General features: G+C 44.6%; 1 protein-coding gene across 1 annotated transcript; it reads left to right on the forward strand.

The window, feature by feature from the left end:
• The first annotated feature begins 8,422 nt into the window (after positions 1-8,422).
• APOLD1 (apolipoprotein L domain containing 1) lies at positions 8,423-13,597 on the forward strand. The gene is made up of 2 exons (XM_048948245.1): positions 8,423-8,546; positions 10,832-13,597. Exon 2 carries the CDS (start codon positions 10,841-10,843, stop codon positions 11,579-11,581), a length of 741 nt encoding a protein of 246 aa, XP_048804202.1. The 5' UTR covers positions 8,423-8,546; positions 10,832-10,840; the 3' UTR covers positions 11,582-13,597.
• The last annotated feature ends 1,567 nt before the right edge of the window (positions 13,598-15,164 follow it).

Genomic DNA, 15,164 nt, shown 5'->3' on the forward strand with positions numbered 1-15,164 from the left:
CACTGTGAGGCAGCTCAGGCTACAGAGCAAGATCCAAAAGCCCATTCAGAGCACTTCCAGCCAGTCTGATATAGATTGTTATAGCCAATAACATATGCCTACTAACTTTAAAGAAAACATATCGCAATTCAAACCAAATTCAAGCCTGCAAGATAGAGAAGAATTGCAAGATAAGGGCAATTTTCCATTTCTTTTCTTGTCTCTTTTATGTTACTTAACCTTGTGCTAGGTGATAAAGCATAGAGACCACCACCACTGACATCACTGGTCCTAGAGAGACCACTTTACAGAGATTCACTATTTATGCATTTCTGCACATACCCAGGGTAATTCTTCTTGAATTTATTTGCTTCTCTTTTCCCCTTTCTTTTAAGTTTTTCACCTGCCATTCATGTTTAAGCACACTTCTTGTTTCTACACCTTCCAAATAAGGGGAAGGGCTTTAGGGGTGGGAGAACTGAGAGTCACTTGTCCACACTTCTTAGAAATTAAATTATTTTGATCCTCCAACTTTTGTTTGGCTCAGATTTTCCACCCTCCTCCTGTTGAGTCAACGTGTGAACTCTCACCATTGCCTGAAAGTAGGAAAACAGTTCAGAGATGATTCATTTAATTTGACAGCAAAATAAATAAAATAAAACAAATAATACAACAACATTAAAAAAAATCCAATTAATCAGTTTGCTTATTTTCATTTCCAATTTGTTAGAAAGTTCAGCTCCCTCCTGTACACACACAGGTCAAATGGGGATGTGAGTCCACAGGTGGGGGTGGATCAGGGCATGAGGTAACACCTCACAGACACTCAGGATGGTTGAGGTTGGCAGCACCTCTGGGTCTCTCTACCCCAAACTCCACTCAAGCAGGGACACCCAGGGCAGGGTGCACAGGATCATATCCAGATGGGTTTTTGAGTATCTCCAGGGAAGGAGATCCTCCAGCCTCCTCTGGGCAGCTGGTACCAGTGACCTAAGTCTTTTCATATCCACAAGCAAGTCGCAAAGCCCTAAGGGGGGCCAGTAGAAACAGCTATTTGCTCACTAAGGCAGCCAGTCTCACACTTGTGGCTGCTTCATCTTGGGCTTTCCTTCCCAGCCTGTCCAGAGCAGAAAGGCCACAGCAGTGTGTGCCTGGCTGCTGAGATAAACATCCCCCTCCTCTCCCTGTGCTGATGATGTTCCCTGCACTTTTCCAGGAGGCCACTGGGATGCAGAACCTGCAAGGGAAATGAGTGGATTGGCACCCATGTCCAGCAGCTGAAGTGCTGCCCTGAGCTCAGTGTAAAAATAACTGCTGACATCACAGGGGCTGGGCAAGGAGACGTATTTGGAGAATGGTTGAAGGAGGATGGGTACTTCTAGCAGGTTCTTTCATCACCTTCATCTTGAGCATATGCAAGGTGTGCTATGTACAGAGCTCAGACCCTGAATCCATTTGTCTTTCTTGTTCCTTTTCCACTGGACACCACTATAGTTTTCCACTGGTGGTCAATTTCCAAGAGTTTTTAAAAATTACCAGTGAGCAACATTTATAGAATGGCTTAGGTTGGAGGGAACCTTAAATGCTATCTAGTTCCAACCCCAGTTCTTTCCCTCTTTCTTCCTGGTATGTATTGAAATGAGAATTTCCTGTGACAGCTGCTCTATGCAGTGAAAAAAAAAAAAAAAAGAAAAATTTTATTCCAGAGATTCCCATTGGTCTACTGGTACCTCTTCACCAATATATGTAAAGAAAAAAACACTGTGGCCTCAAAGACCAAATCAATGCTCCTCACATCAAGCCTCTGAAAATCAGCATGAAACACACTTAGAAATGGCAAAGCCTCAACCTCCTATTGTGACTGAGCCCAGAGCAAAGAAATTTAAAATCACAGCCTGGTTAGTGCTACTAAAGCTGTGCTGGGTCACAGGGCAGCTTCAGGAAGCACTCACTGAAAGTACTGGTCACCTACATTCATCACCTACCCATCTAGCAATTTGTTTCCTTGTGAATCAAAAGGGTTTATGCTAAGGTGACTCTAAAACGCATTGAGTTTTCATTAAATATTGCTGCAGAACAGCCAGAAAGTATCAGCTGCCTGCAGCTTCAGGTTGGTACCAGAGGTCCTGGATTCAAACTGATGTTATTTTTGAATGTACATCAGGAAATGCATCAGCCTCCATATGCTTCCTGAAATATGAAAGGCAGTGAGAAGTAGGTAGCCTGATTGCTAACACCTCCTTACAGCCTACTGTGCTAGAGAGAAAAAGTCCCTTACCATGGAGGAGATTTTGGACAAAGTGACTGTTGGTTGTTTTTTTTGTTGGGCTACCTCATAACAACTTAGCATGTGAACAACTTACTACAGAACTGCTGAAGAAAAAATAGTGCTTCAGGTGCAATACTTCTTCCTTCAGCCTCATTACAGAATAAGGATGCTCATCTTCTGACACCTCTCTAAAGAAGCACAAAGGGGAGCAAAATACTTGCTTTCTGAGCTTTGATCCTGTTCCCCATTCAAGCAAGGGTCTATGACAAGAGGCCATGTCCATCTTCCCTGCCGAGACCCCTTCTTCCAGCCTGCAGAGCTGCATCAGATGTGAAGAAGTTTACTAGAGCTCTAACATTCAGTACAAAATGCTGCCACCTGATCTGTACAGTTACTCAGTCTCAGACGTGCCAGAAGTATGAAATAAAACCAGCTTAGAAATGAGCCCAAGAACACTCCAAGAGATGTCAGTGTTTATAAGCTTAGCCTCATGGATTTGGATTAAAATCTGACGTAAGTATCAAGAATTTGTTTTGTTCTTAAAGGCAGAATCCACAAGCAGTCTCCAAGGCAGCTTTGTCAAATTCAGTATCTGCTCCCAGAGGTACATACATTTGGTGGCAGGATGCTCAGTGTGCATTGCTGTGGCCTGTAGCACATCCTTCTTGCACATCTGGCCTAAAGCACTGCTAACAGCCGCCTTCAGCTGGAGTTCTCTGCACCTAACATGAAGCACAGATCACAGACAAGCTGCATTTATTTTATCCACAATCTGTTCTATTTCCCAAGCTTCCCACCATACCAGCCTACATGGGATGTAGGAAGCAAGCTGGATTTTTCCTTTCTTGCACCTTGTTATCATAAATATACATCCATCTATCCAACTATCCCAATTATTACTTCTACACAGCAATCTGCACCCATTAAACAAACAAACAAGATTTTCCAGTGTAGCTAGCAGCATTTGGTCTCTAAAGACGAAGAAGATGGAGCAATTAATAAAATCAAATATAAATTTCAATTGATAGTTAAAGCGAGTGGTTACAAGTCTGTTTAGGAAGGGAGGAACTTGCTAAGTAGGAAGGTGCCACCCTCATACTGCTGCTTCCCAGCATGGTTCTGTGGCTGGAAGCAGGACTGGGCTGTCTCATTGCAGTGGGAAGGACATCGCGAGAGACAAAACAGGTCTGGGCTGCAGCACTGGATTGTTAGCTAAAAACACTCCAGTGTGCACTTTCCTGCATGGCTTTGTGATCCTGCTGCCAGACTTGTTCCTGCATCTCGTCTCTAACCTGAAGAAACCTGCACAGAAACCAGCACAGCCCGCACAGCCCTTGGTTCCATTGTCTAGTAGGATACCGTTGCTGTAGTCACCTCAGGGATTGCCAACATCTGGCTGCTATGCAAATGAAGTCATTTGCAAGCGTTCTTAATTCTCATCAGCCCTCCTCAAAGCAGGGATAGAGGGTTGCAAGGGTCAGCAACTGGCAAGGCACAGGAGAGCCAGAAAGTGGATGTAAAGGACATCCCAACAGCTGGATACACCTCCCCTCCTAACACTGAGCTCAGCGCAGATGTTGCAGCAGTACCTGCATGAGTGATGTTTAGGAGTTACAGAAGGAAACCTTTCCTAATACCTCCTCCATATATTGCATCGTCAGAGTGTGCAGCTCCAGGCTGGAAATTTCTGGGGCTTTTGGAGGTGGAGATGCTCTGAGCAAAAGCAACCTTGCTCCCAGCACCCCAGCAAAGGGTGAAACAGTGACTCTGCCCTCCTAAATGCAGCTTTGATACCTCTTGTGTTATTCCCAGATTCTCAGCTTGAATGAGGCCTCAGGTTCACATTGCATGTCTGCTGGTAATTCACTGATAGAAAACCTGCTCTAAATATACAACTGTACCAGCATTTTAGCTAGCTGTATTGTCTGCAGAGCCCATCGTCTCACTGTTCACCTCTTTTTTCAAGTCATTTAGTAGCCGTGTTCTGTAGCCCAGATCCTAGTGCAGACTCCCGCAGGCTTCAACATTGACCTTTTCCTATTTAAAGTCCTATGCTTTTTTTTTCTTTTTTTTTTTTTTTTCTTTTTTTTTTTTTTTTTTTTTTTCCCAGTCTTTGATCTCATATTTATCCATGCTTGGTTTTCCCTTTTATCTTTCTGCTGAGTTTTAAGATCTTTTCAGAGAGGCTTTGTAAAAAGGCCTTGGAAACTCAAGCAAATCACAATGACCAGGTCACACTTCTCCACATACTGGATGACCCCATCAAAAAAAAAAACTTCCACTATGTTTACAAGGCAGGACCTGCCTTCAAATGCTGAAACTATGCCTATTTGATTGAAAAAGCTGTATTTATCCAGGAGGTTATGCTGAGCCTTGTTACAGCTCCACTGGTGTGGCTGACATAGCCACAGCTGCAGCCCTGTGACCTGACAGGCTCTTAGGCAGGGCTTTTGCTGCTGCGACAGATGGAGGATTTAGTAATAGCTTTGATTTTTTAACTAGTGACTCATCTGATCCCTGGTGGGATGGCTCAGTTATATTTTATCCACTAGAGTTTATATTGTACTTTTTAGTGCAGACACACCTGCAGCTTTTTGAATGATGTTTCCTTACCCTCAGCTCACTCTGCTGTTATCAGTGCCTTTTCAAGCCTTTCTGTGTTAGTGGCATCTCTGCCATTGCCTCCCCAGCATGATCAATCACTTCAGCCATCTCCATCCACCTGTGAAAACTTAATACTCCCAGCTGTTCCTTTGAGTTTCTTTCTGCCAGGTTAAGGTTTCTAAAGAGCCTACCACATCAGCATCTTTCTTTAAAGTAAGGAAGAAGATAATTTCCACTCTTTTCTCTGAATTGACTTGAGTGAGGTTCACAAGGTTGTCTTATGAGTCTGGATGACCCAACTGGCTTCTCCAAGCAAGTAGCAAGAGGCACTATTTGGTTGCTCAAAATGCTGCGATCAAACACTAGTAGAGATACTCATGGAATCACAGAACTGTTACAATCACCTAGTCCAACCTCCAGCCCATCCCCACCATGCCCAATAACCACATCCCTCAGTGCCACATCCACATGGTTCAGGAACACCTTCAGGGATGGTGACTCTACCTCCTCCCTGAGCAGCCTGTGCCATTGCAGCACTGCTCTAAGAAGAAATTTCTCCTCATCCTCTAAGCTTTTTTGCTTCTTGGGATGATGCCATCTTTAGTAAGCATTTTTTAAAACTGCACGTTTGCACACCAAGAGGTCATTTGATCACGCCCCATCTTCATGGCTTCTGCTCATGTTTTTGGATCTGCAGATGCGCGGAAGTATATTCTCTCTCAGATTTCCTTTCCTCCCTTCCATGTTCTGATCAGGAGACGTTAGGAAACAGGACAAACCCACCTGAGTCTAGAGCTGCTGACCATCTTCATTCTCTCTTTAAACTGTTTCAGGGACATTGGGCAGCAGAGTGCACAGAACGCATCTGAACCAGGAGCCTGGGAGAAGTGCTAACTGTATTAATAAAGGAAGTGTATCTTTGAAACTCTATCTTCAAATGTCACACTGCAGTTGCTCCAAACAGCTTCAAAATAAACACTTCTGCCCTACATCCCTCCTGCTGGAGAGAATGAGAGCAGAAAGACCGGTCTCTTCTGCCAAAACTCACTGGAAGGAAGAAAGCACAAGCAATTAAACATCCTTCCTTCCCCTTGATTGTCATCTGCTCCCACAAAATGCATTCAGGGCAGATTTTGCATGGGTCTGGCTTCTGCCCATTTTGAGAGGATGTGGCTAGATGGGGAAAGGGTGGAGCAGAGGGACCATTTTTGGCTAGGACATTTGTGATACACCAGCTGTACCTCTTTCTCCCTCCAACCCCAGCTCCTCATGGGTCAAGAGTGAAGGGACTGCAACAGCAGAGGGATTTGGATGAAAACATACAGCAGACAGCACTGCTCAGTGAGAGTCCCACCAGTCTTGAGGTCCATGGTAGCTGAGATTCACTCACAGCCCCGGGACTTTTCTCACATCTGGACAGCTGGGATAACAGTGCTGAAAGCCTTTTACTACCTAGGAGGGACTCAGGGAAGATGCTCCTCTCTGATCCTTCTCCCAGATGGTCTCCCCTCCTGGCTGGGGAGGTCACCATACTATCAGTGGGAGAAAAAAGCATTACTTACATCAAAGGGATGCTTGTGAGTGTATGAGCAGGGACAAAGACAGACCATAGCATGCTGCAGTATGCTCCCTAGGAAATAATGCTTATTTTTCTAATGAACATTTATTTTTAAAAATCAAGTTGACATTTTAGCAGTCTTTCAGTATCTAAAGGGGGACTGTAAGAAAGAAGGGGATAGAGTTCGCAGCATGGACTGCTGTGACAGGACAAGAAGAAATGATTTCAAGCTAAAAGAGGGGAGATTTAGGCTGGGTATAAGGAAGATGAGGGTGATGAGGCACTGGAACAGGTTAGACCAGAGAGGTGATGGATGCCTTGTCCCTGGAGACATCCAAGGTCAGGCAAGAGGGCTTTGAGCATGCTGATTGAGCTGTAGGTGTCCCTGCTCATTGCAGGGGAGCTGGACCAGGCAGTGTTTAAAGGTCTCTTCCAACTCAAACTGTTCTATGATTCTATGATTATTATCTGTAACTCTTCGTGGAAAGTCTTTGTTTTCTGGATATGCATCTTGTTATTGGGATGGGTTATGGAGAAGTGTTCTCCTTGTACAAAAGAAATACCACATCTGTCAGCTGCAAACCCTCGCCAAAGCTGATGGGCTGCAATTCAAGCACGTGTTTGTTGAAACAAAGGGAAAGGTTGAAGCACAATTTCCCTTGGTGTCAAAATTCACCTTCCTGTTAACGTGTAATCTGTACAAAGTGTAACTGACAAAGATTGCTTATTTAAGAACCTTCAAAACAATGCTTTCTCTTTCCAAGTCTGTGGCAGGTTGAAGTAGCTCTTCAATGCTATCAGTTTTTTAAGTTAGTGCTCAGTGTCATGCAAGTCCACTCTGATAAAACACTTGCCATACTGTTTCACAGTCATTTTAAGATGGTCCAAAACTAAGCTCATACAAAAATGAACAGCCTCAGCATTCTCTCTCTGCCTGCAGCTCCACAGTCCTCTCTTCTTTAGGTCAGCTTCAGCAGTCAAGTGTCTGTGCAGCTCGCAGTTCCTCTTCAGTGAGCAGGAGTGTCACTCTATCCCCATCACTCTGACCACTTTATCCAGGCCACATCCTTTTGTAGGCACAGCTGTCAGGCAAGAGCAGGCAGCAGAGGAGGGGATCCGAGTGACCTTTCCTTCTGGTCATCAACTGCTGGGCAGGCACCTTAGGGAAAGAACAGTGCCCATGGTTAAGAAACGGCAAAACCACCAGAAGATCATCCCTTTTGAAGGTCTGTGCATGGCTTTCTCCACTCAGAAGGGGTAAGAATGGAAATCCAGAGCAACCATCTTGACTCAGAGCCCAAGGGAAAAGCATAGAGCTGTGTCAGGGGAGGGTCAGGTTGGATATCAGGAAAAAGTTCTTCACCAAAGGCTGGTAGGCATGGAACAGGCTGCCCAGGGTGGTGGGCATGGCCCCAAGCTTCCAGAGCTCAAGAATCGTCTGGACAATGCTCTCAGACATTGGATCTCATTTTTGTGTGGTCCTGTATGGAGCCAGGAGTTGGACTCAATGATTCTTTAAACTCAAGAAATTCTACAATTCTATGATTCTTTGATTTGCGATGGAGCTGCTTTCCTTTTATGGGCTGGAGCTCTGCTCCAGCTTGCAAGCAGCACTGCTGCTTTGCAGCCAATTGCAAGCATGGTTGTCCCAAAAAGCCAGGATTTTGAAAGTACACTGGCCTTGAATGAAGAAGCTGGCTGGTTAATGCTCTAGATATGGGAGGGGAGAAGCTTCAGTCGTCAAGTAATTGGTGGCTCTAGCGCAGAGTAAAGTCAGTTGCTATTTCAGGGAAAGGAAAGGCAACTGCTCCCTGGAGGGAATGACTGCACTAGCTCAGAGCCAGGAATAGGCTGAGATTTAATTTTTTTTTTTTTTTTTCCCCTAGACTTCAGGAAAAGCGAACACACAATGTTCATTCGCAGGGATCGTTTCCTGAGCATGATGTGTGCTCGCTGTCCCGCAGGTCACTTTCCAGTGTGTCACATCCTTCTGCACAAGGGAGAGCAGGAAATGGCAAACTCCCAGTATGAGGCAAAGCATTCCCACTGCAGCAATTGGTCCACGGGAGCTATAAATTGGTCTCCTCCAGAAACAGACCAAAATTTGTCTGTGGGGAGGTCAGCCAGAAACTAAAGGTAAGTTTCTCTTTTGAATCTGCCTGAGTACTGCATTAGGAAAGCATTTAGAGTTTAGTTACAGATTGGGACTAATGTATACATTATTTCATAATGTTTAAAAAAACTATTTCTTACTATTTAATAATTTACTAACTTAAATAGTAATTAATTAATTTACTAACTTAAATAGTAATTAATTACTGTTTATTAACAAATAGAATTTGTTATTTACTATTGATAGTAATTTAATTAAAAAGCTATTGTTGGGGGATTTTTCTCTAAGAGCGGGAGATGGCTTTGTCTTCCTTTTTGCTGGCATAAATCTGTGCACTCAAAAGACACGCATCACTGTAAGGTTGATGTTATGTATTAAATGACTGTTCTACTAACTGTGCAGTGAGATGGCTGCTGGCATTACCAGAGACTCTTGTCCACAAGAAAATCTGCAGAACAAGATGTTAAGAAGGAATCAATATATTTAATAATCTGTTGATGATGTGCTCATTGCTCATTTTGACACCAGTACCTATTAGGCTTAGTTTTAGTCCTTGTGCCTTCAGCTCAATTTCTGAGTACAGAGTAAAAAATAAGAGGACACTGCCTCCAGCTAAGAAAAGCACACTGTACTGAATGGCTCAAATAGCCCAGTGATGAGAAAGGCCTGAGAGAAACTGGAATGATTGTTCTGATTATGGGCAGAGGAAGCCCTAAAGGATTCTGTCTGAAATGGATTAGTAAAAGCAGAAAAGAAGAATGACAGCAAGAATTATTTATTTACACTCTTTAGGGTGGAAAGACTCTCAATGGTAGATGGCTTTTTTCTTCTGGAAGACAAGGAGTCTGCAGAATGAAAGCCCTGATGAACTAAACCATACAGTGTGCCCAGTGTGAGGGATCAGGCCACTCTGGTTCATACAGTAATGAGGAATTAGAAAACACGTCTGCAGTAATTAATATTTACACTTATCTGGGCCTGGGACAAAATCTTTCTACTATGGAGTCTTATTGTGGTTATGAGGGCAATATGGAATGTGACCAGCTTCTTAGATCCATGGCTACATCTTGTTAAACACAGAGGCAATGCAGCCTTGTATATGGTGCAGTGGTGTGGAGAGCACGAGAACTGCTGTCATCAGACAGCTGGTGATGCTGCGTCCCTCCTCTTGCTTCTTATGCCTCAGTTGCCATCCAGGTAAAACAGGAATAAGGATGCTGGCTTCCTTTATAAAGCATTTTGTAACCTTAGAGCAATTTGAAAATGCTCATTGGAACATTTCCTTCCATCTTGGTGAAAAAGTACAGAGAGAAAAGAGAGATCACGCAGCTCTGAAACCCTGAGGATTCACCATCTAGAAGGCAGACATTACCATAGCCAGCACTGTTCTCCCCAGTAGTCCCCCAGAAGTGTGTACACAAAAAAGGGGCTTGCTATTCTGATGTGCCCTTCATGGAGTTCTTAAACATAGTCCATGGACCTCTTAACACATGGTTCATGGGCCTCCCACCACTGAGGATTCACACCCATAGGCTGGACTTAGTACTGCAAAACAATGATTCCCATCTTTGTTTGGATCCTGATGCCAGGTTACAATAAGAAAGAAGTGGTGCAGGTCCTTGAGTTATTTAAGCATAAAGAGAGGAAGGATGTTCACAATTGCCATCTGAGGCATTTTCAGCTAGTAGATGGAAAAACTAGACCTTGACTCCCCTCAGCAGCTTCCCTCTGTCCTCCTTTAGTGGGAAAGGACCCCTAAATAGCAACCTAGGATTGGTGGTTTTTATCTCCTCAAAGTCTGGACTTTCCTGTGAAATATGCTCTTGAATATTATAAAACCTCTGAATCCCATCGGGAGGACACCACCATGTAGTTCTGGCAGCATTACTGCACTGGGTGCTGAGTCACATAACCTTAATGGAATTTATGTCCCCTGGATTGGAAGAGACATTTCATGTTTTCACAGAAGAACACCAGTAGCCCTGACCACAGCCCTTAAGACCATAGAATGACCTGAGTTGGAAGGGATCCATAAGGATCATCAAGTTCAACTCCTATATAGATATTTTAATGTCCCCAAGGATGACAAAAAAACTCCAAAGTCAGAATAGAGTAACTAAGCATATGTGTGTGTACGTGTGTGTGTGTGCGCATGTGTACGTGAGTATGTGCATGCGTGCAGACAGCAAACCTTCCAAGCAGTAGAGCGAAGAGAGAAAATTGGCTGGATGCCATCCTTGGGATGGAGGTCAAGGTTGAGCAAGTCTTGAGCTTTTTATATAAATCCCAACCCATCTTCTTTTTCTAGGCAGAGGCCATGGAGAGGAACGGTGCTGCCCGTCCCCAGGCGCCAGACCCCACGCACCACTTCCACAGAGCGCTGCTGGATCAGCGACGGAGGCTGCGAGGTCAGATTGCTCACCTTCACAAGGCAGCTCGCAAAATCAACAAGCTTCGCAAAAGATCCCTGATTGCCAACATCAGTGGGAGCTCACTGACAGCCGTGGGAGCAGTCACGGCCATCGTGGGATTGTCTCTAAGCCCAGCTACACTGGGAGCCTCCCTCCTGGCATCGGCAGTGGGTTTGGGCTTAGCCACTGCTGGAGGAGCTGTCAGCATCACCTCCGATCTCTCTGCCGTGCTCTGCAATTCCCGGGAGGTGAAGAAGGTGCAGGAAATTGCAATGACTTGTCGGAAACAGATGAGGGAAATCCTCAGCTGCCTGGAATTCCTCCGCCGTGTGCAGGGCCCAGGGGACCCCAAGCTTCTCCAGTCAGAGAAGAGAGCATCCATCTCCCTTTATAACTCTGTCTGCTTCATGGTCTTCTGTGGCTCCCACAGCTTCCTTGTGCCAGAATATACAAAAGAGGTCACAAAAGTGAGCCAGGCCATGCTGAAGGCCAAAATCCAGAAGCTGGCTGCCAACCTCGAGATCTGCACCAGAGCAATGGACGAAGTCTGTGAACTCCTTGAGTCCAGGACAGAGCTTTCCCCACAAATGAGGAAACTCAACTTGGGTGCTAGAACCACCGCTGAGACCCCAAGACCATCCAGTTGAAACAGCAATTGCCCTGTAATGAAATCAGGCTTGAAAACACTACATAATTGTCACCATTAGCACTGCTACCTGTTGCTGTTATAATATTGGTGGTGCTCATCCACATAGATGCACACGTCTCTTGTGCCTTATTTATATTTGAACACAAACCTCTCCCTGATATCAAGACAGAGTTACACATACACACACACACACACACACAGATACACCCCACTGCCTCACAGTGGCCCCCTGGCTCAGGGTAGATGTCATGATGGACATGAGGACTACTGGGTACATGGCAGCAGATCCCAGAGCCAGAACACAGGGGTAGGTGGCCATTCCTCAGTTCCATGTTTCCTCATCCATCTCCATGACTCTGCTTCCTCATGTAGCAGAAAGAAGTAGGTCAGCAGAGTGATGAAATCCCTGCAGTCTTGGGGCTGACAGACCCTGGTCTGTGGATAACTCATGAATCTATGAATGCTGAAGGGGCTGTGATACCCTCAAAGAGCCAGCAGCCACCAACTTCTGGTAGAGTACAGCCCTATTTCCAAAGGTACATCTGGGAAGGCTGTTGAAAGGAGCAGCCCCAGATATGACAGACTGTGTGGATGGCTCAGTCATCCCAGGGTGAAGCAGAAGAGCCAGAAACTGTTATCCTTTATAAAGAAACCTCTCCAGGATAAGAACTGTGATGTTTGTGTTCTATTTATTTACGTGAGATGTTTTTAAAGTTTTGATATTGTATTTTAAAGTTTTGATATTTTATTTAAATATTTTGTTTTCCTTTTAAAAAGAGGTCTCTGCTCCAAGGGAGTGCAGCTGTTCTTAGAGGCAAAGCAAGTCTGTGGCAAGTGAGAGCAAGTTACAAGTTCTTTGGCTGTGAGGGTAAGTCTCTGTAGGAAAGGGAAAGATGAATGCTGATAGTTATAAGACAGATGAACTGTGGTTAATCACTGACAGATCTTAGAAACCAAAACAGGGAGATGGGTCAATGACCCTGGGACCAGTGCCTGCCTCAGGAGACTCTCTGGGGAGAAGAGTCAGTGTACCTCTTGGAGCACGGAGGGAAGAATATGCTGGTGTTATGCTCTGAGCTGGAGACCGGCTGAGAGAAGAGCACACCTGAGAGGTGGTAGTGCTGCTCTCTGTACAGTCAAACAGCCTGTGAGACCCACACCTGTTGTCTGGGGAGGGAGGAGGCAGCACGCACAGAGCTACACATATGCTTAGCAATGCTTCCCAGGGAAGGCTTCACATCAGCAATATATATACACTGGTACTAATAGTCAACAAAGGTGAAGAAAAGGAGGATGATTCAGGGGTCAGAGCACTGAGGAGGCAGGAGGAATGACCTGGACTCAATTTCGAGTGACTGTCCTGCTAAGGATGTCCTTTGTGATTTTCAGCACCTCAGTGCCTCAGTTCTCCATGCAGAAATGGGAACAGTAGCACTTCTCTACCTCACAAGGTTGTTTCTGGGACAAATATTCTGAAGTGCTCAGGTGCTGTGGTAGTGGAGATCATGTCAGTACCTGGAAGAGATAGAAAGAACCCCCAAAATCTAGCTTGAGACAACCAGAGAACTTAATGCAGGGACAATTCCACCCCCATGAGTAGAATCCAAATAGTGAGGGGAATTTCACTTGGGGTTTGTGAATCAAAATGATGAAAAAGATGATTTGCAATTCTATCGCACCGAATAAACTCTTGGGAAGGGCTATACTCCAACTCACAAAGCTCAACTCCTTCTCAAGCTGTCTCTCCCTCTCACAACTTCAACATGTGTTTTGATGTGTAAAACAAAAGCTTTTGTCCCTCAGAATGTGACTGAGTTGTCTGTAATGTCCATGCCTCTTTGCTGTAAGGGGAAAGTACACTGCTAGTTCAATTAAATGAATATGAAGTACTTTTGTGTTAGTGTCTCTCTGTACACCTGCATGTGATCAGATTCCTGCCCTTGCCTCAACCACTCAATTTCATGCTTCAGACACTGAAGCCAAGAAATCTGTATGAGCAGGTAGGGGTGTGCTCAGAAATGGAGAATAAAAAATGATGTCATCATTTGTGTATGAGTGTATATATCTGTGTCTTTGTGAGTGCACATCCTGGTGTGCATGCTGGCCTCTGACACACAAACATCTCAAGGTGTATATATGCAAGTACATGTGTGGTTTTGGGGTGTGAACTGCATGCTATGCAAAGGCAGGCCTAGTGCAACATTTTTCTTAGTGCTCCAACATCTCGTGAGCCAGCTCCACAAAGATGGTTATGACTTCACCATTCTTTTGAGAAAGATGTTTTCATCACAGACTATTTCTCCTACCTTCTCAATTTTCTGGCAATGTCACTTTTGTCTGTGTACCACTACACAGGGAACAACATAGAAACAACAACACAGCTCTGAATGAGCTGATCCGAATGAAGAATATGAAGTGGATAGCTCATTGCTTCATGAGGGCTGGTTTGCTTTGCTTAGCACAGCCCTGCACTGTTTCAGCAGCTAAGGACAAATGAGAGACACTTTTACTTCCATACCACCTACACGACCAAAAAATCCTGCTTCTGTTCTGTTTTTTTCCTAGGTTAATCCTTCACTTGAGGTCAGGATATGTGTTGTTGTGCAGTGCAGATGTGAGAGTGTGACAGAACCTAAGGTACCATACTTTGCTGGACAGGTCTCGTTCCCTTTCCACTTAATGGCTTGATTTCAACATAGAATTAAAAGCAGCATCTAGGGGAAGTGCCTTACATAAGCAGCTTTTTCACAGTAGTTATTTACTCTTCAAATTCACAGATGTGTTGCTTGAACCCTTCCTTCAGTAGCTGGGCTTGGAGAAGTGTGTGTGTTGATCATTAGCCTGGGCTGGCAGTTCTCTTGTTGACACTCTTACTCTCCTTTTATTGAAAATGCTGCAGGGAAGAAAGATCCAATGATGAAGCAGTAATACAATAACCATTTTAATGCAAACTCCCATAGTATGAAAGCGTAATAGAAGTTATTTATAGTAAAGGAGTCTGAACAGAGTCAGGGTATGAGGATATGCCAATAGCCTCTCACTAGGCATCCTGATGAGTAGATTGAATTATTTATCATCAACTGTGATCTATTACATACATTGTCCATCTTGTGTTAGCATGCATCACTCATGAAATAGAATCACAGAATCATAGAATCATTAAGGTTGAAAAAGAGCACTAAGAATATCCTGTCCAACCATCAGTGCAGCCTTGCCATACCAAATAACCATGTCCTTAATGCCACATCCACACGTTTCTTGAACACCTCCAGAGATGGTCACCCCAAAGCTACCTGGGCAGTCTGTTTCAATGCACCACCACTCCTTCAGAGAAGAGATTTTTCCTAATACACAACCTGAACCTCCCCTGGTGCAACTTGAGGCCATTCTCTCCGTTACTTGGAAGAAGAAGCTGACCCCCATCTCTCCTCATCATCCTTTCTGGTCACTGTAGGGAGCAATAAAGCCTCCCCTGAACACCTCTTCTCCAAACTGAAAAATCCCAGTCCCCTCAGCCGCTCCAGACCCCTCGCAGCTCTGTTACCCTTCTCTGGACACACTCAGGGCTTCAATGTCATTCT

This window comes from Lagopus muta, chromosome 1, assembly GCF_023343835.1.
Source record: "Lagopus muta isolate bLagMut1 chromosome 1, bLagMut1 primary, whole genome shotgun sequence".
Lineage (NCBI taxonomy): Eukaryota > Metazoa > Chordata > Aves > Galliformes > Phasianidae > Lagopus > Lagopus muta.